At 38.8% G+C, this 26,832-nt stretch overlaps 1 protein-coding gene across 1 annotated transcript in view; it reads left to right on the top strand.

Annotated features, from left to right (window-relative positions):
• The first annotated feature begins 349 nt into the window (after positions 1-349).
• Positions 350-26,832, top strand: part of ADAMTS16 (ADAM metallopeptidase with thrombospondin type 1 motif 16) — a 157,190-nt gene continuing 130,707 nt past the window's right edge. Inside the window, exons 1-2 of the mRNA XM_036279668.1 lie at positions 350-602; positions 7,737-8,062. Coding sequence (XP_036135561.1) covers positions 350-602; positions 7,737-8,062 — 579 coding nt within the window. The remainder of the gene's footprint in view (positions 603-7,736; positions 8,063-26,832) is intronic.

The raw sequence follows: 26,832 nt of genomic DNA, 5'->3' as shown, positions 1-26,832 counted from the left end.
TCCCTTCCTCCCTCCTCTGCGCCTCTCCCTCCCCTCACTTGCCTTCCTTCCAACCCCCTCCCCCAGTTCTCCCACGGTGCGGGCGGGTGCTCAGCCACCGCCCCCGCCGCCGCCGCGGCCGCCACTCCGCCCCCCGCGAGGTGCGGAGCCGCAGTGATAACCCCCGCGCGGGCAGCGGAATCACGGAGGGGAAGGCTCTTGCGCTCCAGTCGAATCGGGTCCTGTGAGCCCACTTGCACGCCGCCCGGCTGGGGACCGTCCCGGGTCCCCCGGACCCTTTCGAGCTCCCAGGATGAAGCTTTGCGTTTTCCCCCCAGGGGCTATGCGGGGCGCGCGGGGCAGCGAGGCCATGTGGGGCCCTGGCTGCGCGGCGCTCTGGGTGCTGTTGCTGGCGCAGGTGGGTGTGCAGGTGAGTCCCCGACAGCGGGGGCAGGGCCCCCCGTGGCTTGCCTTGCGCAGCCCCCAGTCTCACCGAGGTGTCGCCGCTGTTTTCCAGCAGGCACCTGCGCGCGCCTTGAGACCCGCTGCGGACTCGCCCGGGAGCCCGAGCGTCCGGCGTCCTCCAGGTCCCGCGGAGTGGCCCGCCTGGGAGAAAAAGGGCGGTAAGTCCGCGAGCGGGGTTCCAGTCCTTGCAGTGTAGCAGCTGGTGAAACCCTAAGCTGTTTTATAACGGGCTGCGGATGTCCACCACTATAGGAACCTCCTAAGGTACTGCGTGCTTGTGAGACAGCACCTGAGTCCACTCTCAGCGGTACTGCCGTTATATTTCCGTGTGAAGCAGCAAGAGCTCACCAGTGTTACTACCACAGACACGAGGGGAAGAGGCCAGGGAATGCATTTTATTTTTTAAAAAAGTGAAAGAGCCAAGGAGGAATCTACAGGCTGTATCAATGTCTGCATTGAAGCAATTATAAAGAGCACATTACTCAATTCTTCACCCCTCCTTCCCCTTCTTCCCCCTCCTCCTGCTTTTTAAACTGAGCTTTATCCTTGACTCAGAGCAGGAGGCAGAGGCAGTCATTTTTGCTCAGTCCCTACCATCTTAGTATCAGAGCTGATGCTCTTCAAGAATCCGGGTAGTTAGCATATTGTGACATCAGAAGCAATGTCCCTATCTTGTGACTTGTGTCATAAAACAAATCTAGTCCTTTTGCAATGTGTGGTTTTACTTCTGCTGCTCACGAATGGTCTTTCACAAGCATTATTTGTGAATTTCACATTTCCTGGGTGAATGGGAAAACAGGTGTGGAATGTCGATTACTCAATATTAGTACCTTGCATCATTTGCAACCATAAATTGTCATATTATATGGGGGGAAATGACTTTTAGAGAAGGAACGAGCTTTAATTTCACAGCATAATAAAATCACAGCATTATTTTAGAAAATCTTGAAAATTAAAGAGTTAATCATTCAAAATATCTGAATATAGTTTCTTCATCTTGATAAAATTACAGAAGACAATAATATAATGTCTGCATTAACTATTGGAATTATATTCTTCTGGCCTTGGCCAGTGTAGCTCAGTTGGTTGGAGCGTCGTCTAGTGCACCGAGGGATGAAGGGTTCGATTCCTGGTCAGGACACATACCCATGTTGAGGATTGGATCCCCCATCAGGGTGCATATGGGAGGCAACCAATCGATGTTTCTTTCTCTCTCTGTCTCTTTCTCTCTCTCTTTCCCCCTCCCTTCCCCTCTCTCTCAAATCAATTTAAAAAATCCTCTGGTGAGAGTTAAAATTTAAAAAAAAAGAAATTATCTCCTTCTGAATGAACATATAATAATATATAAAGTGACAAATCAGATGAATGGAGGAACAGAGGACCTTTTCCAGGACCACCAGAGGGCGCTAGATGTAAATGATAGAAATATTTTAAAATTTTCACTCGGTATTTAAAGCTCACCTTCTTGAGGTTGCTCTGGTCTTCTGATTGTTTCTCTTACAATGCATTCTGAATTATAATTAACCACATTAGAAGGTCATTCCCCCCACACTTAAATATATTTTTGTAAAAACTTTAGTTCTCAAAAATTTTAAAAATTCCTGAAGGTCTCAGGAGATTTTCAAAGTATTTTATGAAGTTTTCTTTAAAATAGGAGTTTATAGACAGAGAATCATTTATTTCCAGGAGGAGCAGCCATAACTACCTGCCTGAGTGTGCTTTTTCAAACCGTGGGAGATTAGACCCCTGTGCACTGGACTCCAGCCTGGCTGGCAGGGGGCTCCAATCACAGGGCACCTCAGCGGGTGTCACAGCCCAGATTTTTCATGACAGCCACTTACTTTGCTTGGTCAAAACCCGAATGGTAAGGTGCAATCCATTATCAGTGAAGGTCTAGCTGAGTGGACAAACCACCCTCATTTCCCATCTGCATTTGTTTTAGGTCTTTAGTTATCACAAGCTAAGCTGAGAGAGTGTCCAGGGACAGCTTTCACCTGACCAGAGAAAGACTCTGTTCAGCAGTGTTACGTGTTTCCATCCAGAAAAGCAGAGCTAGAGTACACTGTGTGTGATGCTGGGCTCAGTTAACTATTGGAAGTCCAGGCATCCACTGTATATGTTGAAATAACTCTTTTGGCTATAATATTTGTTTAAAATATATTTCAAGCTATGTTGCAAGTTTTACTGGGTATCTGAAATAATTATGCAAGAGGAAAGAGAACTACATATACCCTTTGAAGGGTAACTAAAGTGAGATAACTTCTATTTTCAGACTTTAGGTACACTCATTTTGTGTTGGCTGATTTAGCATTGCTTTTCTTTAGTAGGAGACTTGAATGTTTTTTCCTACTAATTTGCCATTGTAATAAAAATTGTTGCTCCTGTTAAGAGCAAAAACATAACACATGTGCTAACTTTCAATTCTAGAGTAAGCTAAGCTTCCAGGAAGGTTTACAAGTTCCTTAGAACTTTGTTTCATTGGACATAATAGGTCTGTGTTTGTGCTCTGGAGTTTATATTGATTTACATTCAAACATTCACATCACATTAGGCAGGGCAGTGTCCTTCAGGTTGGCCCAGTGGTGTAAATGTTTAACAAAAGGCTCTTTGGAGCTCCGATTTGTAACATTTACTGTTGCCATGGGGTCATTCCTCCCACCATGGCAGATTTCAAGCCCTCAGTGTGGTATCACTAAACACAGAAGGAGTATGCAGTGTGCAAAAGCAGCTCTGCAGCTGGTCAGGTCAGCCCTCGCACAAGCACAGATGGCCCACACCTCATGCCCTTGGTTTGAAACCAGAGTGTTCCTAGGCTTGACGCTGTGGTCAGAAAACCTTCTGAAATCAAGTAGGCCAGGGTATTGACTGAAGCACCAGTGTATATTTTTTCTCCTTAAAAAAAAAAAAAAAAAAAAATCTATATAGAACCAAGGTCTTATTTAAAGAATTCTCAAAGGTCAGGAATTACATTAAAATTTTTCTCAAAATCACAAACCAATAGTTTTGGGGATTATAATTTTAAAACATAAGATCAAAAGTTAGTTTAAAAGTTTCAGTTTACTGCAATACTATATTAACTGCTCTCCAAGTAGAAATAAATGTACGATGAGATGCTATACTTATTTTGTTCAGTCAAGGCCACATTGCAGCATCCTTGTGTTCAACCCACCCGATTCTAAGAGCACGACTCTCCACTCCTGCTTTGGGACAGTCTCCAGACATTTGTTCTCTGAGGCGGAGAGGGGAGTCACCCCTAGTTGAGAACCACTGGAATAACCTGAAAGACAGGTCTTCGGCCATCACCCATTGCCTCCCTCACTCCCAGGAAGGGATTGTCATTGATCACAATGAGTGAACCTAGAGCCAGGGTGCTGGGACCAGCACCTGCCAGCCTGTCAGAGTTGACTGCTATCTTTTCAGTGATTTTGCAAGCTAATTGTTGAAAGTTAAATGGTATCAACTTACAGTGAAAGAAATCATAGCAAAATTAAAATATTCAAACCTTATCACACTTCACAATTCTTTTACTGTGCTTTACTATCATCTATGGGTGTGAGGTTATTTGCTGGAATAGTGTCTGTATGGTGGAAATACTATGGAATGGCCTGCTGCTGTGCGTCACTTCTGAACTCCATGTTCAGTGATGTCACACATTGGTCATCGAAACCAAACATGGTGGGAGTATTTACACCAGAGAAATTGGAAAATTCTGTAAACTAGCCCAATTTTTCCCCCCAGATAGCCGCTTGTCACACATTTATTAGCACAACATTGCATGTGTTTATATAAAGGGATCTTATCAGTCATTGTTTTAAAAAATAGGTATTGCCTAGCTGGTGAGGCTCTGTGGACGAGCATCAGCCCATGGACTGAGAGGTCCCGGTTTGATTCTCTGTCAGGGCACATGCCTGGGTTGTGGGCTCCATCCCCAGTAGGGGGTGTGCAAGAGGCAGTCTATTGATGTTTCTCTCTCACATCTATGTTTCAATCTCTCTCTCTTTTCCTCTCTCTCTAAAAAATCAATAAAAACATATTAAAATAAAATAAAAATAGGTATTATCTTTCATCCAAAGTAAAGAACATAAGAATATGACTTATATCATCTAGAAACAATTTGATATTTAAAAATGGTAATTATCTTTTTATGTGCAACAAATGTGCAGGTTAGCCAGTATTTGGAGCAGCCCCTGTCCTCACTGCAGGGCCTCTGTTGGATGGTGACAGGCTGGTGGTGATTGGAGAGTACCCCCTGAGAGCCCCGGAGTGCAGGATGACAGGTGATAACACGGCCATGTCGCACCGGCCTGTCCCCTTGGTCCGGAAAGCTGGGATGACGAAGGCAGCTGGGGCATGTACTTTTCACTTTTGTCCTTCAGAGTGGCCCAGGACAGACTGTGATCACATACTCATACCAGACACGCAATCCTGACTTGTTTCCCCCTTTTATTTCCTATCACTGCACACAATTTAATTGGATTTATCTTTTTTCTTATTTTCCTAAAAATTATGAAATAATTCCAATGTATTTTGCCATATGTGACACAGGGCCCTGCTTTGACATGTATTTCAATGTCTGGTTATCAGGTTGTCTGCCAGAACCCTCTGCCTGTCTAGTCCGCTGTGGCTCATCTCACCAGTTACCCTCAAAGTGCCAGTACACTCAGACCTGTATGGCAGGGCCAGGCCTGTGGGCCCAGCAATGGCCTGGAAGGGTCACACATCAAAGCTCTTGAGAAGAGGAAACAGGGGGCCTGGGGTCCCAGAGACTATGGCCGAGCCCTCAGGGATTCTGTCTCTTGTTCATACTGGCCCGCTGGCCTTGGACCCTCCCCTGCCTTGGCTTCAGCATAGGGCTCTAAGCAGTGCCTTGCTGTCCTTGACCTTGTCTGCCCCAAACCTGTCCCCGCTGCCACCCATTCTGTTCCAGTGGAACCACAGCCATTTGCCAGGACAGCACAGGAACATGTGGACAGGTACCCACAACAAAAGAGTTTTGTTTGTAAATAAAACCTTTTCCAGAAAAAAAAAATTATTTCGGTACTGTTTACTTGTGACAAATGCCACTTCTGTAGGACTATGTTTTATTTTATCTAATGTTTCCAAGAAACTTGTTCAGCTCACACAAAGGTTGAAAGGGGCTTCAGTTTTAAGCATCTAACAGAACAGTTGCATATATTAGTAATAAAAGGAACACACACACACACACATTCTGAGGACATTAGAATCAGGATGAGAATATTAGTGTCAGGGTCTCATTAAGCATGGAGGAAGAATTTGCATTTGGAGTCTTTAAAGACTGTTCACCTCATTGTAGGGGCAGATCTTTCCAGCCTTTCTGGTACTTCAGCCTGACATCTGTTTCAAAGAAATTCTGGGAAGAAGGCCTGATGCCATGCTCAGCTGCTATTTTCTGATGACTACAAAACGTGCCTGGTAGGCAGCAGGCCCTCTTGAAAGTTGTGCGGACCCGTCGCTAGCGTGCAAATGGAGGCACACATACCATACGTTGAAATATCTGAAAGTCTAAGCCAAGCTCATACATGGTTAACTAAGACAAGTGTGACCCCAGGCTTTACAGAAGGCTTCACATGGTCTAAAAGCCCACATTCGAGTGTGGACATGGCCCTGTTGGGAGAACCCTGTCCTGCCATGAAGCCACCCCTTTCTAGACAAAGTTCTGTCCTGCGTGGACAGAAACAACCTTTCCTGAGCTTTGGAGAGCAACAATGATATCATTAGTGATTGTGCTGAGAGAATAACTCCTGGCTATAAAATGAAAGTAAGTAATTTTCTATAAGGGAAAATGCTCTATATGGGAAACTACAGTATTTCCAGGAGGGCAGTGGAGGCCATGCCCAGGATGCTGATGAGGTTTCTCTCTGTACTTTTTAGAGAGAGGGAAATGTCTCAGATGTGCATGGAATGCAAATTGTAAGACCGTGTGATTGAAATTCTGCAGACCTATACGTGTGCCCAGAAATCTAATAATTCCTTGGAGTTTTCTTGACTTTTTAAAAAATAAATAAACCTGGCTGGTGTGGCTCAGTGGGTTGAGCATCGTCCTGTGGACTGAAAGGTTCTGGTTAGATTCCTGGTGAGGGCACATGCCCTGGGTTGGGGGCTCAATCCTCAAAGGGGGGCTTGCAGGAGGCAGCCAATCAATATATCTTTCTCACATGTTTCTATCTCTCTCTCCCTTCCTCTTTCTTTAAAAAAATCAATAAAAACATATTAAAAAAAATAAATAATGTATTCGAAGGCATCTTAAGCTGCATACTGGAAATTATAGTGGGGAGAAGAGTGTGGCACACATCTTGGAAAGGCCCTGGAGTAGGAAATGTGATCAGGCACTAAGAGCCCAGGCCAACTGGAGCGTCAGTTATGGCTTTCATTGGGAGAAAATACACATATGAACTTTTCCAAATGTCCACATCCGGGAAACCTGCAATGTGTGTGCGGTCCGCCTTTTCTCCTATATATGCAATGATCTGGTAACGAAATATAAAAAAATAAGCAGCAAAGAATGCCCATGGTATTTGTGTTTAACTGTTTTCTGAAAAATTGTCAGCATTTTTAAGCTAACATTTCTTAGCATGATGAAGATGTTTGAAAAAGAATAATATGACTGAAGGAATGTTCACAACTATAAAAATTACTCTAAATTAAAATTATGAAATATAATTATCAAAGTTCATTTTTTAGCCCTGGCCGGTTGCTCAGTGGTTAGAGCGTCGGCCTGCTGTCCTGAGAGACCCGGGTTCGGTTCCCGCTAAGGGCATGTGCCTCGGTTGCAGTGTGTCCCCGGCCCTGGTCGGTCGTGTGGATGGCAGCCACTCGATGTGTCCCTTCACGTCGATGTTTTTCTCTCTCTCTCTCTCTGTTCCTCTCTCTCCCTCCCACTCTACCTGAACAAAAAAATGGGAAAATGTCCTCAGGTGAGGATTAAAAATAATAATAAAAATTTTTTAAAAAGTTCATTTTTTAGTTTTATTTTATCTGTCATCTATTTTTCCTTTGGAGTGTTGGAGAATTTGCTGGATTGGTTGGAACACATGATAGGAACCGCAGTGACTTCTCTTTTGAAGGCCACTTTAAAAACCTTTCCCTCTTGTCTCTGATTTTGTGCATTGTACAGTTTGGATGTGCAGATGGGTTGATGTTGAACATCTTTTCATCATTTTTTACTGAGTGAAAATGTCATCTGGTAATAAATTACATTGAAAAAGTTTCACATTTTCTTTGAGAATTCTGAAATTACTCAGTTATTCACCCCCCCCTTCTTACGCTTTCAGAATATTACCTGGTGTCTCCCTATGAGGTTGACCACAATGGCAACTACGTGTCCCAGGAAATCACACACCCCCAGAGGAGGAGGAGAGCCCTGGCCCAGCTCGGAGTGGACTCTCTTCACCTTCGGCTGAAAGGCTTCAAGCACGACTTCCACATGGAGCTGAAAACCTCCAGCAATCTGGTGGCTCCTGGATTTCTCATCCAGACACTGGGAAAGGGAGGCATTAAATCAGTACAGGCTTTCCCACCTGAGGATTTCTGTTTTTACCAAGGCTCCTTACGATCGCACAAGAATTCTTCCGTGGCTCTTTCAACCTGCAGAGGTTTGGTGAGTACAGCTCTTGCTACCTGCAGTGAAGTGGTGGGGACAGTGATGTGTGAGAGAGGAAAGATGACCGAGTTCCCTTGCCATATTTTTGCTTGAGCATCTATTATTGTAGTGGAGACTTCTTTGATCTTAAAAGCAGGAGAAAATTGCCAAGTAATCAGTCTAAAATATGTCATGCTGCCTTCTTTGGCCCATTTGAAAATAGCACGCATGTCCAGCCTTTCATCGCCTTTGTTGTTCTAGAATAATTGTGGGAAAGTACTGTAGCTTGAAAACTGTGCGTGAGAATTTATGGCCACCTCTGTAGGCATTGACTTTTTAGAGAATGGCTGTTCTCTAATTTCTGGTCCATTACTGGCACTGGAGAAGTGTCCTCATTTTGGATAGAATGTGGTACTCAGCTGATGGGCCATGGTAACTATTTGATCAGATGCTTGAAAGCACTTTACTTCTGTCATTCTGATGAGGATACCATGCATGCAAATTAGGGTGTTCATTTCAAATGGGTTGATGAATTCATGGCAAAGCAGTGCTGGTCTTATTGGACTGATGTTTCTATTGGTGAAGCCCTTATTTTCTTAATATCAGATTGAGACAGTCAGCATCACTTAGACACTTCATGTGGTCTACTCTGCTGGGACCCCTACAGTAAGGGGCATCAGGCCAAGTTGAGAAGATACTATATCCCTCAGACTGACCTAAGCTGAAATCTTAATGGCTTGACTCTTACTTTTCTTAAAATGTTTTTATATTTTTAGGAAGGAAAATTGTATTAGATTCTTGAGTATAAGTTAATTGGTCACACATAGAGAGACATAACTTAGATAGCAGAGTGAAAATGTGTGGTCCAAACATCTTAAGGTGTTGACCATGTTAAAGGTTTGGCAAACAGGTTTTTGAACATTTGTGACATCTCTAAAAAATGCTTTATTCTGCCTTAAATTTTTTCCCCTTTTGAAAAGGAGAAACCAGACATATCAGATGAATTTTGTGTATGTGTATGTGAATAGTAGGTGATGAAAGGGCATTTATAATCAAATTCTTAAAATACTAAATATTTGCAAATGCTAAATTCTGTTAACATTTTAAAAAATATATCAACTTCTGCTTTTTAGGGGAATTTGGTATGGGTTGGTCTCATGTCTACTTTCATTTGTAAAATGCTTTTGGTTGGAGAATGGATACAGCAAAGAGTTGCCAAGGATAGGGTGGTGGTTATTTGGCAAACTTGTTAAGCATGAAGACAGTGTGGCTGATTTCTTCCATGTTTTCCCAAGAAAAATAGATCTTCCTTAATTACTGGGCTAAACTCTTCATATAATGCACTAAAGAAAGATAGATCTTCCTTGGCTTACTTCAACAAAGGTTTAGACCAGAAATGGAAGCCATCTGTGTGGTAGGGAGATGTTCCGTGCCCTTCACAGCTCAGTATCCTTGGATTCCTTTGCAGAGATTGGGCGAGGTGCTTCCCATTAACCCAGCAGGGGCGCAGGCTCGTTGACTCTAGGGCCTCTGTGAGCCAAGGCTCTCCCAGGACCACTGAGCCATGCCTGGAGTCTGTCCCATAAATAGCTTAGCTGGCAGCAGCTTAAGATTGCTGGCTCTCTTTGAACTCAATGAGAGTTAGCAGTGAAAGTTGTAAATTGCAACTACATAGAAGATAAAGAAGTGAAAAAGAACAGGAAAAAAAAAAAAGGCTTCTTTGGATAATAAACATTGAAATTTAATATTTTTGGTCACTAGAATAGAAATCTGTATGCTTTCACCATTAATCTTTCCAATACATTAATTCCAACTTCACTGATCCTTTGTCTGTAGATGGTCATTACCAACATAACCTCAATTAGACTTAATGAGTATGAGGTTCAGGGGATTTTGCCATATGATAAGACAAATCAAAGGCATTTTAAGGAAGAAAATGGGAGGATAAAGAATTCCTCTTTCTTTAGCCCGATTAAAAACAAAACAAAAGACATTGAAGGGGAATGTCCCTTGCTTGGCTGCCAAGTCTGTTATTTGTTTCCGATTTACAGTTACCCCAGCCATCATCTTTCAAATCTGTTAACATATAAAAAACACCAGCATGTCTTTTAAGTTAGATGATGAGTCCTTTTCTGTTATTGTTGTTCTTGGTTCTTTCAGATTCCAATATTAAGTTCTAGGTTAAGCTTTTTTTTTTTTAAACAGGATTTCTAACTGACCCACCTATATGATGAGACTCGGGAGTCTGTGGAATTCTCTTTTCTTTGCTTTGTCATCACTCACACACCTTTGCAGACCTAGTGAAGAGCACTTTGAAAACCAGATCCCTAGTGATGGGAAATAATCAATAGTCTATTCTTCAAATTTCATCTACAGTATACAACTTTTACCTTTAAGTGAAAATATATTGTTTAATTAAGAGTTTAATATGTTGTATCATTCAACTAGAGAAAGTGGTTTACAATTGTAAGACATTGCAATTTCCAAACTGATAAAAAGTTTTTTCCCTAATTCTCAGATATCAAGTTGGGGAACATTTTGCTCTAGTTCTCTATTAAGTGATTTGAGGAACACTGTAGAACAGGTTTGGCTATTGTGAGCAATGCTCCTGTGAATATTTGTGTACACGTTTTTGTGCAGATGTATGTTTAATTTCTCTTGGGCTTATACCAAGGGGTGTAATTACTGGGTCATGTGGAAATTCTATGTTTAACATTTTGAGGAACTTCTAAACTGTTTCTCACAGTAGCTGTACCATATTGTATCCCCCCAACAATGTACAAGGGTTCTAATTTCTCCACATTTTGGGCAGTACTTGTCCATCTTTTTTATCATAGCCATCCTAGTGAGTGTGATGTGGTATCTCATTGTGGTTTTGGTGTACTCAATAGAGAGTATTGGTGGATGGTTTATTGTAGTTGTAATTGTGTGTTTTTTGTTTGTTTTTTTCCCCCTCCAGCAGTTTGAATATGTCATCTTACTGCCTTCTGGATCCCATTGTTTCTGATTAGAAGTCAGCTGTTTATCTCACCATAGTTTATTGTATACAGGAGTTGTTTTTCTGTTGCTGTTTTCAAGATTTCTCTTTCTATTTCAACATTTTTACTATGATATGTATTGGTGTGGGTATCTTTGTGTTTACTCTTTGGTACTCCCATTAGGCTAATGGTTCCCACATTTTTGAGGTTTCGTTTATTTTACTTCATTATTTCTTCTCTGTGGTCTTCAGATTGCATAATCTCCATAGATTTATCTTCAGGTATACTCATTCTCTGCTGGCTATTAAAATATACTGCTAACTTAATGTAGTAAATTTTAAAAATTTAAATATTGTACTTTTCAACTCCATAATTTCCATTTTGTTCTTTTAAAATAATTTCTCTTATTCTGTATTTTATGAGACATTGTGTGTAGAATTTGTTTTAATTCTTTAACCATAGTTTTTTAAAACATATTTATAATAGTTATTTTATTTATTTTTTTTTTTTTTTCAATTCTTTATTGTTGGATGTAAAATGTATTACAGATGTTCCACATTTTCCCCCCATTGACCCCCCTCCTCCCCACTCCCATACCCCTCCCACCTTTTCCCACACTATTGTCTGTGTCCATTGGTTATGCATATAAGTTCTTTGGTTTATTTCTTCCCACCCCCCCCCCCCAACCCCTTTCCCTTTGAGGTTTGTCAGTCTAGCAATGAGTTTGTGCTTCTTAATCCCTTCACCTTTTTCACCCATTCCCCCAACCCCCTTCCCAACTGGCAACCAATAAAATGTTCTCTGTATCTATGAGAATGTTTCTGTTCTTCCTGTTCATTTTGTTTGTAGATTCCATTGTTGATAGATATGTATTCATTGCCATTTTGTTTGTTCATACATTTTATCTTTTTCTTCAAAAAGACCCTTCATCATTTCATATAATAACGGTTTGGTGGTGATGAACTCCTTTAACTTTTTCTTGTCTGGGAAAGTTTTTGTATGTCCATCGATTCTAAATGACAGCTTTGCAGGATAGAGTAATTTTGGTTGTAGGTTCTTGGTTTTCATCACTCTGAATATTTCTTGCCACTCCCTTCTGGCCTGCAAAGTTTCTTTTGAGAAATCAGCTGACAGCCTAATGGGTACTCCCTTGTAGGTAACTAGCTGCCTTTCTCTTGCTGCTTTTAATATTCTCTCTTTGTCTTGAACCTTTTGCATTTTGATGATGATGTGTCTTGGTGTGGGCCTCTTGGGGTTCATCTTGTTTGGGACTCTCTGTGCTTCCTGGACTTGTATGTCTGTTTCCTTCACCAAGTTAGGAAAGTTTTCTGCCATTATTGTTTCAAACAGGTTTTCGATTTCTTGTTCTCTCTCTTCTCCTTCGGGCACCCCCAAGATGCGAATGTTGGCACGCTTGAAGTTATCCCAGAGGCTCCTTACTCTATCCTCATTTTTTTTAATTCTTTTTTCTTTTTGCTCTTCTGATTGGGGATTTTTTGCTTCCTTATATTCCAAATCGATGGTTTGCTCCTTGGATCTACATACTCTATTATTGAAGCTGTGTAAATTATTCTTTATTTCAGTTAATGCCTCCTTTAATTCTGTGTATCCATGATTTCTAACTGGTACTTTTTTATGCTCTTGATGCCCTCCCTAAGTTCACTGAGGTTCTCACTAAGTTCATTGAGCATCCTTATAAGCAGTATTTTGAACTCAGTATCTGTTAGGTTGCTTATCTCCCTTTCGCTTAGTTCTTTTATTGGGGTTTTGTTCTGTTCTTTCATTTGGGACCTGTTTCTTTGTATCCTCATTTTGGCTGCCTCCCTGTGTTTGTTTCTGTGTATTACTTAATGAGAGGTATGGGGCTCGCTGAGACCCGGTGCTGCTCGTTTGAAAGAATTTAGGAAAAACCTGAAGCAGGATCCAAGACAGGCCAATCCTATGGTTAAGCAAGTGGCAACAGTTTGAAAGTTGTGTGGGGCGGGGCCTCAGGGAGTCAGCAGGGCGGGGCTACGAGTGTGAGCCAGGTTGCTGGAGTCCCAGATATGGCTTCTGTCTGCCGCCCCCGGAAGGGCTCACCAAAGGAACAAAGGCCTCTGACAGCACGTTTGTCCCCGAGGAAGCCCCCTCTCCAGCTCTCGCTCCAGTGCCAAACAGCTCAGTTCTTCCCTGTGTGTCTCTGGTGCCCCTCGAGCTGCCTCCCTCCGAGCTTAGAGGGAGAGAGTCCGATAAGTCCGTGCGCGGGCCCTTTAAGGAGCTTCCTGGGGCTCCAGCCGCTTCAGCTTCCCTGAGCCTCAGTTCCCGCTGGTTTTTCCAGCCAGAAGTTATGGGGACTTCTCTTCCTGGCACTGGAACCCTGAGCGGGACACCTGGTGTGGGACGGGGACCCCTCAGTCCTCAGGAAGGACCTTCCCAGCCGCGGGATCCTCCTGATTTTTATCCACCACGCTTGGGTGTGGGACCAGCCCGTTTCGCCGCTGCGCGCTCCGCCGCCGCTGCGCCGCCGCCCCCCCTCGCGCCGCCGCCCCTCCTACCGGTCTGGATGTAGCTGCTTTTTTTTTTTTTTCCTTAGTTCCGTAGTTGTACGACTTCCATTCAGCTTGATTTCAGGCGGTTTTGAATGATGGTTGTTCTGTAGTTTAGTTGTAACTTTGATGTGGTTGTGGGAGGACGCGATACCGCGTTTACCTACGCCACCATCTTGACCGGAAGTCTCTATAATAGTTATTTTAAAATCTTTATCTGCTAAGTCTAATATCTGGGTCCCCTCAGAAGCAGTTTTTATTGGCTATTTCTTTCCCTGTGTATGAATCACTTTTTCTTTCCATTTCATCTGTATATACAGGGTGTCCCAAAAAATTTTATACACACTTTGAATAATTATAAATTCCAATGGGTTAAATCTGTAAAGAAAGAAACATAAATTGAGCTATCAGCTATTAAGTGTGCATACATTTTTTGGGGACACGCTATGTATATTTTGCTGAAAACTAAACATTATAGTTAATACACTGTAACAACTCTAGATATTAACCACCCTCTTCCACTCCAGGGCTTGTTATTATTGTTTTCTTTTTAATTATCAATTTGGTGACTTGGTAGGACCAGTCTTCCTGAAAGCTTTTGTTGGTGGTCTGACTCTATTTATTGTTATTACACTCAGCTGTTAGCCTACACCAACTGCCAGGTGACTGTTCTTTTTTTTTTTTTTTTCTTTTACAAATCCTTGTGGCACAAATTCTCAACAGTCTGATTTGATTAAAGAGGAACTCCTTTACATGATTAAGATGCTGCCTGTATTTGAGACTACTCCACCACCACAGGGAATCTTCTATAATGTCTTTTTCATCAAGTCTCTGCTAAACTTCTAGTCTGTGTCCTTTTTTGTTTATTTCTATGTGTATCATGGCACTACCAGCCTTGTTGTAATTGCTTGCAACCAATAGAGCCATGATTTTGTTCTTTTGTTGTTGTTGTTATGTTGTGTTATTCTTTTCTCATTTCAACTTTTAAATTTTAGGATAACAGGATATTTTCCATATTCTTTGGGAAATTTTTTCTTATTTTCTTGACACAGAAAATTTGGTGAATTAAACAAACACGAACTCTCACCTCTTCAATAAGAAACATATTGCCAGAGACCCAATGTCTTTTTAAGAATGTGGCTCTAAACAAGACCTTCTTAAAAATTATAATTTCTTGCCAACTTTTAGTTTAGTTTGTTGGTTTTTTCTATAGGTCTGAATTTTTTTAGCTCTTAAAATATCTGTAAAGTATCTGAGTGTTATTCTTTTAAATGTTCATCAATTTTTGGTGCAGAGAAGAGACTAATTTAAACTCAAAGTATTTCAAATCCATGGCTACTGTGCTTACAAGTAATATTAAGATGCTCGTAGAGTCCAGTTGAATATGTAAATAAGCAAATAGTGTTTGATAAACTGGTAGAAATTAAAGAAGTACCATACTTTTCTTGATGGGCATTTTTTTCTAATTGTGTTTCCAAATATTCACAGCCTTTCATATATCACTGACCACATGAGAATTATTTAAAGGATAGTAGAAACTTGCATGGATTTGGAGATTTCCCTACTAAAAGAGTTAGAAAATGTCTTTTTATCCCAAATTCCTGTTTCAATGGCTCTCACCCACAGTGATCTTCTGAGAATGTCTGTGGCAATGTGATCCTATATGGTAGCCACTGGCCACTTGTGGCTACTGAGGACTTGAAATGTTGCTTGTTCAAAATGAGGTGTCCTGTAACTATAAAAATGTAAAATATTCTATTAGTAATTTTTATTTTCATATTGAGATAACTTTTTGGAAATATTAGATTAACATTATTAAAATTATTTTCACCCTTGCTATTCACTTTTTAAAAACGTGACTGTTAGAAAACTTTGAATCATATATGTAGTTTACATTCAGTTTCTTTTTTAAAATATTCAATTTATTATAGTGACATTGGCAAATAAAATTATACAGGTTTCAAATGTGCAACTCTATAATACATCACCTGTATACTGCATTTGCTTTCACTACTCTAAGTCAAATCTTCTTCTATCACCATTTATCCCCCCTTTACCTTCTTCTACCTCTCCCAATCCTTTCCTTCCCTCTGGCAATTACCATACTATTGTCTGATTGTCTGGGTCTCTCTCCCCCGCCCCTCTCTTTCCCAGTCCACAACCCCTTTCTCTTTTGACAGCTGTCAGTATGGTCTCTGTATCTATGAGTCTGTTTCTATTTTGATTATTAGTTTATTTTATTCATTATATTCTTCATATAAATGAAATCATATATTTGTCTTTCTCTGACTGGCTTATTTCACTAAGCACAATACCTTCTTGGTCTATCCATGCAGTTGCAAAAGGTAAGATTTCATTCTTTTTTTTTTTTTTTTTGTCTGAGTAGATTTACATTGTGTAAATGTACCACATCTTTTTTATCCACGTATCTAATGATAGGCACTTGAGCTGTTTCCAAATCTTGACTACTGTAAATAATGCTGCAATGAATATAGGAGTGCACATAGTCTTTCTAATTAGTGTTTAATGTTGCTTTAGATATATTCACAGAAGTGGAATAGCTGAGTCATAAAACAGTTCCATTTTTAATTTTTTGAGGTAACTTCATTCTGCTTTGCACAGTCACTGCAATCTGCATCCCACCAACAGTGCATGAGAATTCTTTTTTCTCCACATCCTCACAAACACTTGGTTGCTTGTGGATTTATTGATTATAGCCATTCAGAAAAGTGTGAGGTGATATCTCATTGTGATTTTAATTTGCAATCTGATGATTAGTGACGTCAAACATTTTTTCACATGTCTATTGGCCATCTGTATTTCCTCTTTGGAAAGTATCTATTCAGGTCCTTGCCCATTTTTTAATTGAATTGTTTGGGTATTTTGGTGTTGAGTTGTATAAGTTCTTATAAATTTTGTATATTAACCCCTTGTCAGATGTATCATTGCAAATATGTTCTTCCACAGAGTGGTTTGTCTTTTCATTTTGTCGATAGTTTTCTTTGCTGTGCATAAACAATTTTGCTTGATGTAATTCCATTTATTTATTTTTGTTTGTTTCCCTTGCCTGAGGAGATATATCAGAAAAATTATTGCTTCAAGAAATGTTTGAGATTTTTCTGTCTATAATTTCTTCTAGGATTTTCATAGTTTTGGAACTTACATTTTTAAAAAGATTGTTTTATTGATTTTTAGAGAGAGGAAGAAGGAGAAGGAGAGAGAAAAACATTGATGTGAGAGCAAAACATCCGTAGGATGCCTCCTGTACTCCCACTACTGGGGATCAAGTCCACAACCTGGGCATGTGTCCTGACTGGAATTTAACTGAATCTTTCAGGGCACTGGACAATGCTCAACCAACTGAATCACACTGGCTAGGGCAAGTCTTTAATCCATTTTGAGTTTATTATTATATATAGTGTAGGGTGGTAGTCTAGTTTCTTTTTTAAAAAAAATTTTTATTGAATTTTAGAGAGAGAAAAGAAGAGGGAGGAGAGAAAGAAACATTGATATGAGGGCAAAACATCTATCAGCTGCCTTCTGCATGCCCCCTACTGGGGATCAAGCCTGCAAGCCAGACATGTGCCATGACCTGTACTGAACCAGCAACTTTTTGGTGCATGAGATAATGCCCAACCAAATGTGCCATACCAGACAGGGCTAGTTTCATTTTTTTGCGTGTATCTGTCCAGTTTTTGCAACACCATTTATTGAATAGACCATCTTGACACCATTGTATGTTCTTGCCTCCTTTGTCAAAAAGTAATTGACCATAAAGGCATTCATTTACTTCTGGGCTCTCTGTTCTGTTCCATTGATTTATAATGTCTGTTTTTATGCCAGTGCCATGCTGTTTTATTTTGTAATATAGTTTGAAATCAGGTAGCATGATATCTCCAATTTTGTTCTTCTTTCTGAAGATTGCTGTGACTGTTCAGGATATTTTGTGGTTCTACATAAATTTTTGGAATATTATTTCTAGTTCTGTGAGATATGCCATTGCAATTCAATAGGAATTGCATTGAATCTATAGATAGCTTTGGGTAGCATGGACATTTATGAACACTGTATATGCTTTCTCTTATTTGTATCTTCCTCAGTTTCTTTCTTCAGTATCTTATAATTTTCCAAATATAGAACTTTTACCTCCTTGGTTAAATTTATTCCTATAAAATTTATTTTATACTTTTTGAGAAATTGTAAATGGGATTGTTTTCTTAGTTTCTTTTTCTGGTAGTTCATTATTGGTGTATAAAAATGCAACTGACTTCTGGATATTTATTTTGTATACTGCTACTTTACTGAATTCAATGATCAGTTCTAGTAGTTGTTTGGTGGAGCCTTCAGGGTTTTCTATATACAGTATCATTTCATCGGTAAATAACGACAATTTTACTTCTTCCTTTCCAATTTGGATGCCTTTTGTTTCTTTTTTTTATATGATTGCTGTGACTAGGACTTCCAGTACTATATTCAATAAGAGTGGTGAAAGTGGACATTCCAATCTTTTTCCCAATTTTAAGAAAAATGATTTTTATTTTTGCCTATTGAGTATGATGTTGGCTGTGGGTTTGTCATACATGGCCTTTATTATGTTGAGGTATGATCCCTCTATTCCCACATTTCTGAAAGCTTTTCTAATAAATTGATGTTGGATTTTATCAAATGCTCTTTATACATCTATTGATATTATTATATAATTTTTATCTTTCATTTTGTTTATATGGTGGATCACATTTACTGATTTGCAAATATGGAACCAACCTTGCATCTCTGGAATAAATCCCACTTGATCATAGTGTATGATCTTTTTAATGCATTGCCATATCCAGTTTGCTAATATTTTGTTGAGGATTTTAGCATCTATGTTCATCAGGGATATTGGCCTATAATTTTCTTTCGTCATAGTGTTTTTATCCAGTTTTGCAATTAGATTAATACTGGCCTTGTAAAATAAGCTTGAGAGTCTTCCCTTCTCTTAATTTTTTTGGAATATTTTGAGAAGGATACATGTTTGATCTTATTGGAATGTTTGGTAAAATTCACCTGTGAAGCTATCTGCTCCAGGACATTTGTTTGTTGGGAGATTTTGATTACTGCTTTGATTTTATTAGTTGTAATCAGTCTATTCAGATTTTCTGATTCTTCCTGATTTAGTTTTGGAATACTGTATGTTTCTAAAAATTTATCGATTTCATCCATGCTGTGCAATTTGTTGGCATATAGTTGTCTGTAATATTTTCTTACAATTCTTTGTATTTCTGTGGTGTGAGCTGTTACTTCTCCTTTTCCATTTCTGATTTTGTTTATTTGATTCTTCTCTCTTTTTTACTTTATCAGTCTGCTTAAAAGTTTGTTAATCTTGTTTATCTTTTCAAAGAACCAGCTCTTGTTTTTACTGATTTTTGTTATGCTTTGTTTTTTAGTCTCTGTTCATTTATTTTTTATCTAATGTTTGTTGTTTCCTTCCTTCTGTTTACTCTGGGCTTTGTTTGTTGTTCTTTTTCTAGTTCTTTTTAGATGTAGTGTTAGATTGTTTATTTGAGGATTTTCTTGCTTCTTGAGATAGGCCTATAATGCTATGAATTTCCCTCTTAGAACTGCTTTTGCTGTGTCCCGTCGATTTGGGGTTGTTGTGTGTTCATTTGTCTAAAGGTAACTTTTGATTTCTTCCTGATCCCATTGTTGACTATTCATTGTTTAGTAACATGTTATTTACCACCCATGTGTTTGTTTTTCTTTTCTTTTTTTTATTGTAGTTGATTTCTAAGTATATAACATTGTGGTTAGAGAAGATGCTTGATTTCTATCTTATTGAATTTATTAAGACGTGTTTTGTATCCTAATATGTGGTTTATCCTAGAAACCATTCCATATGCACTTGAAAATAATATATATTCTACTGCTTTGGGAAAAGTGCTCTGTAAATATCAATTGAATTTATCAGGTCCATTGTGTCATTTAAGGTCACTGTTGCCTTGTTGATTTCTGTCTGAAAGATCTATCCATTGCTGTCAATAAGGTGTTAAAACCCCCTACTATGACTGTGCTACTGTTGATATCTCCCTTTACACCCACCATATATTTATGCCTATCATATATTTAGGTACTCCTATGTTAGGTGCATATAAGTTTATAAGTGTTATATCTTTTGTTTGATTGATCTCCTTACTATTATGTTGTGTCCTTCTTTGTCTCTTGTTATGGTCTTTGTTTTGAAGTCTATTTTGTCTGATATAAGTATTGCTACTGGAGTTTTGTATTTTAGTTTCATTTGCATAGAATATCTTTCCATCCCTTCACTTTCAGTCTTTGTTTATCTTTTGTTCTGAGGTGGATCTCTTGTAGACAGCATATATATGGTACATGTTTTGTTATCCATTCAATTATGTCTGAGCTCAGCAGGGTGGGGTCACCAGGACTCTGGAGCATATCAAAAGTTTTCCATTGATGGTGATGGTCCACCAAGTCTGCAGGGGGAACAAGAACATCTCCTCCCCCCTGCTGCAAGAGCTCCATGATTTTTAACAATGTTTTTAGGCATTAATAGTCACATTATTTCAAATAAAACCATCTCCTTTAGGTCAGCATCTTGTTCTTACACCTTGCCTCTTGTGGGGGAAATGTGGGCTGATACAGTCCTGCTTGTCACAGAGTGGCACTCCTATTTTATGACTGAAGCTCTGGGTAAGGATGGTATCACCTGGTCTTCCCTGCTTTACCTTCTGGACTGAAACCTCTTCCTTACAAGAGAACTTGGTTGGGTATGTTCTGGGTTCTGTTTTTCTCAGTTTTCTGAGTCTGGAATACAGCTTCCATTCTATGAACAGGGGCTACTTGGTAGAAGGGAAATTGATTTTTATGGTCATGCCTGCCTGGAATAGAGTTTCTGCATTATGGAACTAGGAATGTGAGAGATGTTGTTGACTCATTCCTCCTTACATGAAAATATAGCTCTACTGGAGTAACAATATTTATATCTGATAAAATAGATTTCAAAATGAAGGCCATAACTAGAGACAAAGAAGGCCACTACATAATATTAAAAGGATCTATCCAAAAGGAAGATATAACCTTGATAAACATATATGCACCCAATATAGGAGCACCAAAATACATTAAAAATCTTCTGGAGGACTTCAAAGGAGAAATCGATAGCAATACAATCATAGCAGGGGACTTCAACACCCCGCTGACATCACTGGATAGATCCTCTAGACAAAAAATTAGCAAGGAAAGAGAGACTCTAAATGAAGCACTAGACGAAATGGATTTAATAGATATCCCCAGAGAATTACACCCCAAAACTACAAAATTCACATTCTTCTCAAGTGCACATGGGACATTCTCAAAGATAAACCACATGTTAGGGCACAAACTAAGTTGCTACAAGTTCAAGAAGACTAAAATCATATCAAGCATCTTCTCAGATCATAATGGCATGCAACTAGAAATCAATTGCAAGAAGAACATACAAAGACATTTGAACACATGGAAGCCAAATAGCATGTTATTCAACAATGAATAGGTTACCAAGGAGATCAAGGAAGAAATTAAAAACTTCCTGGAAACCAATGAAAATGAAGACACAACAACACAAAATCCATGGGATGCAGCGAAAGCAGTTCTGAGAGGGAAGTTCATAGCTCTACAGTCCTACCTCAAAAAACAAGAAAAATCTCTAGTAGACTATCTAACCTTACAATTTAAAGAACTAGAGAGCAAACAAAAAGAAAACCCCAGAGCAAGTAGAATGAAGGAAATTATAAAGACCAGAGCAAAAATAAACGACATAGAGTCCAAAAAAACAATTCAAAGGATCAATGAAACAAAGAGCTGGTTTTTCCAAAAGATAAACAAGATTGATGGACCCTTAGCTAGACTCACCAAGAAACAAAGAGAGGGAACCCAAATACACAAAATCAGAAATGAAAGAGGAGAAGTAACAACTGACACCACAGAAATACAAAAGATTAACACCTACTACGAACAATTATATGGCAACAAATTCGACAATCTAAGAGAAATGGACAAATTTCTAGAAACATGCAGTCTCCCAAAACTGGACCAGGAAGAGACAGAAAACTTGAACAGACCAATAACAACAGAAGAAATTCAAGATGTAATCAAGACTCTCCCAGCAAACAAAAGCCCAGGCCCGGATGGCTTCACAGAGGAGTTTTACCGAACATTCAAAGAAGAACTAACACCTATTCTCCTCAAACTATTTCAAAAAATTCACGAACAAAGAAGACTTCCAAACTCGTCTTATGAAGCCAACATGATTCTAATTTGAAAACCAGAAAAAGACACTACAAAGAAAGAAAACTACAGGCCAATATCCCTGATGAACATAGACGCCAAAATCCTGAACAAAATACTAGCAAATCGGATCCAGCAAGACATCAAGAAAATTATCCACCATGACCAAGTGAGATTCATCCCAGGGATGCAAGGCTGGTACAATATTCGCAAATCAATAAACATGATACACCACATAAATAAAATGAAGAATAAAAACCACATGATCATATCAATAGATGACAAAAAAGCCTTCTACAAAATCCAGCATCCTTTTCTGATAAAAATGCTCAGCAATGTGGGAATAGAGGGATCATATCTCAACACAATAAAGGCCATATATGAAAGACCTACAGCAAACATCATACTCAATGGGCAAAAACTAAAAGCATTTTTCTTAAGAACAGGAACAAGGCAAGGATGCCTACTTTCACCACTCTTATTTGACATAGTACTGGAAGTCTTAGCCACAGCAATCAGACAGGAAGAAAAAATAAAAGGGATCCAAATTGGAAAGGAGGAAGTGAAACTGTCATTATTTGCAGATGGCATGATACTATATGTAGAAAACCCCAAAGACTCCATCAAAAATCTACTAAACTTAATAAATGAATTTGGAAAAGTAGCAGGATACAAAATTAACGTCAAGAAATCGATGACATTCTTACACACCAATGACGAACTCACAGAAAGGGAAACTAAGAAAACAATCCCATTTACCATTGTGGCAAAAATTTTAAGATACCTAGGAATAAACTTAACCAATGAAATAAAGGATCTATTCGCAGAAAACTACAGGTCATTGAAAGAAGAAATAGAGGAAGATATAAAAAAGTGGAAGCACATACCCTGTTCATGGATTGGAAAAATCAACATCATTAAAAGTTCATACTATACAAAGCAATCTACAGACTCAATGCAATCCCCATCAAAATACCAATAGCATACTTCACAGAATTAGAACAAGTACTTCAAAAGTTCATATGGAACCAAAAAAAAACCTCAAATAGCCACAGCAATCTTGAAAAAGAAGAACAAAGTTGGAGGGATCACATTACCAGATTTCAGGTTATACTACAAAGCCACTGTAATCAAAACAGCCTGATACTGGCACAAAAATAGGCATTTAGACCAGTGGAACAGAACAGATAACCCAGAAATGGACCCAAGGCAATATGCTCAATTAATATTTGACAAAGGTGGCAAGAGCATACAGTGGAGTAAAGACAGCCTCTTTAATAAATGGTGTTGGGAAAATTGGACAGCTACATGCAGAAAAATGAAACTAGACCATCAACTTACACCCTACACAATAATAAACTCAAAATGGATAAAAGACTTAAATGTGACTCATGAATCCATAAAAATCCTAGAAGAAACTGTAGGCAACAAAATTTCAGACATCATATGCAGCAGAATTTTCACTGATACATCACCTAAGGCAACAGAAACAAAGGAGAAAACACATGGGACTACATCAAACTCAAAAGCTTCTGCACAGCAAAAGATACAATAATCAAAACAGAAAGGCTACCCACTGTATGGGAGAGCATAATTGCCAATGATATATCAGATAAGGGATTAATTTCCAATATATAGAGAGTGGTCATACAACTCAACAAAAGGAAGACAAAGAACCCAATTAAAAAATGGGCAGAGGAACTATATAGACACCTCTCCAAACAGGGCATACAAATGGCCAAGAGACATATGAAGAAATGCTCAACATCACTAATCATCAGAGAGATGAAAATTAAAACAACAATGAGGTATCACCTCACACCTGTCAGAATGTCCACCATCAACAAATCATCAAACAACAAGTGTTGGCGAGGGTGTGGAGAAAAGGGGACTCTAGTACACTGCTGGTGGGAATGCAGACTGGTGCAGCCACTGTGGAAAACAATATGGTGTTACCTCAAAAAATTAAAAATTGATCTTCCATTTGACCCAGTGATCCCACTTCTAGGAATATACCCTAAGAAGCCTGAAACACCAATCAGGAAGAATATATGTATCCCCATGTTTGTAGCAGCACTATTTACAATAGCTAAGGTCTGGAAACAGCCCAAATGTCCATCAGTAGACAAATGGATAAAAAATCAGTGGTACATATACACAATGGAGTACTACACAGTTATAAGAAAGAAAGATCTCTTATCCTTTGAGACTACATGGAGGGACCTGGAAAGTATCATCCTAAGCGAAACACACCAAACAGAGAAAGACAAGTGTCATATGATCTCACGTATTTGTGGAATATAATGAACATACAGTCAGAGGAATGAGGTAGTCCCAGAGACGTGGAAGTGGGGTACAGACTGATAATCCCCAGAAGAGGGTGTGGTGGGGGAGAGATAAACCACAGAACTTATATACATGTATGCATGAACAATGGACATGGACAACAAAGCTGAGGACAGGGCAGGGAGGGAGGGAGAGGGGGGAGTCGGTGGGGGGGGGGAGGAGAAATATCTGTAAGAAAAATTAATTAATAAAAAAAAGAAAATATAGCTCTATAATGGGAGTTAGGGGAGAGGGAGCACTTGTCTTCTTGGCTGTACACACCTTGAGTAAAGCTGTCACATTGATCAGGGAACAGGGTGAGTGTGTGGCAAGATCATGGTTTATATGCTCCCCAATTTAATTATTCTTTCTCAGATTACTAAATTTAATTCAATAAATTGTTCTCCACTGTTTATGTCCTTAGAACAATTTACAGATACTTTATATAGGTGTGTGTGTGTTTGTGGTGTGTGGTGTGTGTAGTGCATGTGTATATAGTTTTTTAGCAGCTAAATGGTTGTTTCAGAGAAATGGAGAGACTGTCTGCCACACTCACATGGCTACTTTGTAAGTTAGTCTCTGCTGCATGCTGATATTGACACATGTTAGAGATCATTTCCAGAAAACCATTTTATCCTTTCATTTTACAGATAATTTCCAAGATAATTCTTAAAATAGTGGAATTTGGACCTAGGTAGCCTGACTCCAGAACCAGCACCATAATACTGTTTTGCTTTCCTTGATCATAAGGACATTGCACCTAACAGGGACCTGCAATATCATTTACGTGAATTTCTATTGCATCACCTTTAATGCTCTGTAAAGTGTAATGAACTTCTCACTTAATTTATACCTTAATGCAACCTTCTTGGGCATCTAATCCTTTCTGAGCTTAGCAGCCCCATTTGTAGTGTATCAGGGACTTCTATTAAAACACATGGATTTATTTCATAATTATCTATTTACATGTTTGTTTTTTTGACACCAGGCTATGAGCTATTCAAGATAACCTTGTTTTATTTATCTTTGTACCCCCAAGTTCCTGTAAACACTAACGAAAATTCTCTTTTATCTTGTAATGAATGATTGTATTTCAAATTTGCAAGCGAAAATATTATATCTTCTCAATTTTTATTTGAGACCTGAATATATGAAACTAATGCCATTATCCAATTATCTCATTTCTTTCCATGACTGAGGCAAAAACATCTAAATTTTCTTTTGAAGCACATATTTTACTGAGAACTGGTTTAATTGATGAAGTTTCTGAAAAACAATTTTTAAAACTTGCATTAGCCAATACTTTTCAATGAGGTTTCTATAGAAATATTTTCTGTTGCATAGGACAGAATTATATTTTTTGAAAGATTTAATGCAAGTTCTGCTTGGATTAGCACTTTAGCAATAATAATAGTAATAATAATAATAACAAGTTTTTGGCACAAAATCTGTGTGAACTTTAGCTCCTCTTGCATAAAACATGTTTGTTATGGCATTAATGCATAGGATACATATCACTTCTCCTAAAATCTAATTATTCACATTTTTAACAATGTTGAAATACTTGTAAATGCCACAGTTCTCAGGTCTCTTTAAAAATTTCCTCACTTGGTTGGAGACTTACTCTGGACCCTGGTTTGAATTATACAAGGTTTTATTTCCAGCCACAAACTCCAGGGATTCTCTGGAAACTTTAGTCATTGAGAGTTTCTCTAAAGCACCCAATAAATCCTAGGAAACTATCTGAAATATTGCCAAAATTTCAACTGATGTTGAAAAATGTTCATGAGCTAAGAAAATAAAACAGGAGTAGAAAGGAAGAATCCACATGGAGATTGTCAGAAGAGATAATATGAGTTTTAGAAGACAACTGTCACTATCTGAAAAGTCTGGTGACGGTATACTCAGTGGAAAATATGTCAGTCTTGGGAGGCATGTGGGAGAGTTGTAGAAAAAGTAAAGTTTTAGATAAAGTGTGATCAAAATTTGTGGATATTAGGAAACTTAAAAAGTGAGTGTGGGGAACTGACTGAAAGTAATCAATAATTACATAAATTTATGTTAATTGAGAATAAATAGAGTAATACATTTGAAATGGACAGAAATGAATGTATTAATCACTAAAAAGAGAACAAAGCAACATTTTATAAGATAATCTTTTATATATCAAGGGACCAAATAGCTTTCTATTAGCTTATCATAAGTTGTAAACAAAAATTAGATGATTAGAGAAAATTAATTATAAAATGTGTGCTTTTGTTGCACTTTCCTTATTTTTCAGGTGATGAACCTGCTCTACAAAGGGGCAGACTGACTTCAATATCAGAAAGCCAGGTAGAGGTTAGACAGGTCTAAGATACACATCTTCAAATTCTCTGTCCAGTGACATTTTCCTTGAAACACAATAGTTGCTATTTCTTTTGCATTATAAGGAATAGCCAGTTGAGGGAGTTTAAATGTTTGAATATGTGTTAGAGATTTTGAAAATAAACCAAGATCTTTATGGTCTGGAAATATTGGTCTGGTACCTATGGGGAGGGGACAAACTGGTTATTTGTTACTGCTTCTGATATCCATTTGTGGGTTTATGCTTCCCTTTCACCACCAGGGACAGCCCTCATATTGACCCGCATCATGATCAGTAGAATACTTTGCAGTAAGGATCATTGGAAATGTGCTCCACAATGAGTATGAACAG

The sequence above is a fragment of the Molossus molossus genome, unplaced genomic scaffold (genome assembly GCF_014108415.1).
Source record: "Molossus molossus isolate mMolMol1 unplaced genomic scaffold, mMolMol1.p scaffold_m16_p_3, whole genome shotgun sequence".
In the NCBI taxonomy this organism is placed as follows: domain Eukaryota; kingdom Metazoa; phylum Chordata; class Mammalia; order Chiroptera; family Molossidae; genus Molossus; species Molossus molossus.
This window is presented reverse-complemented; position numbering and strand designations above follow the sequence as displayed.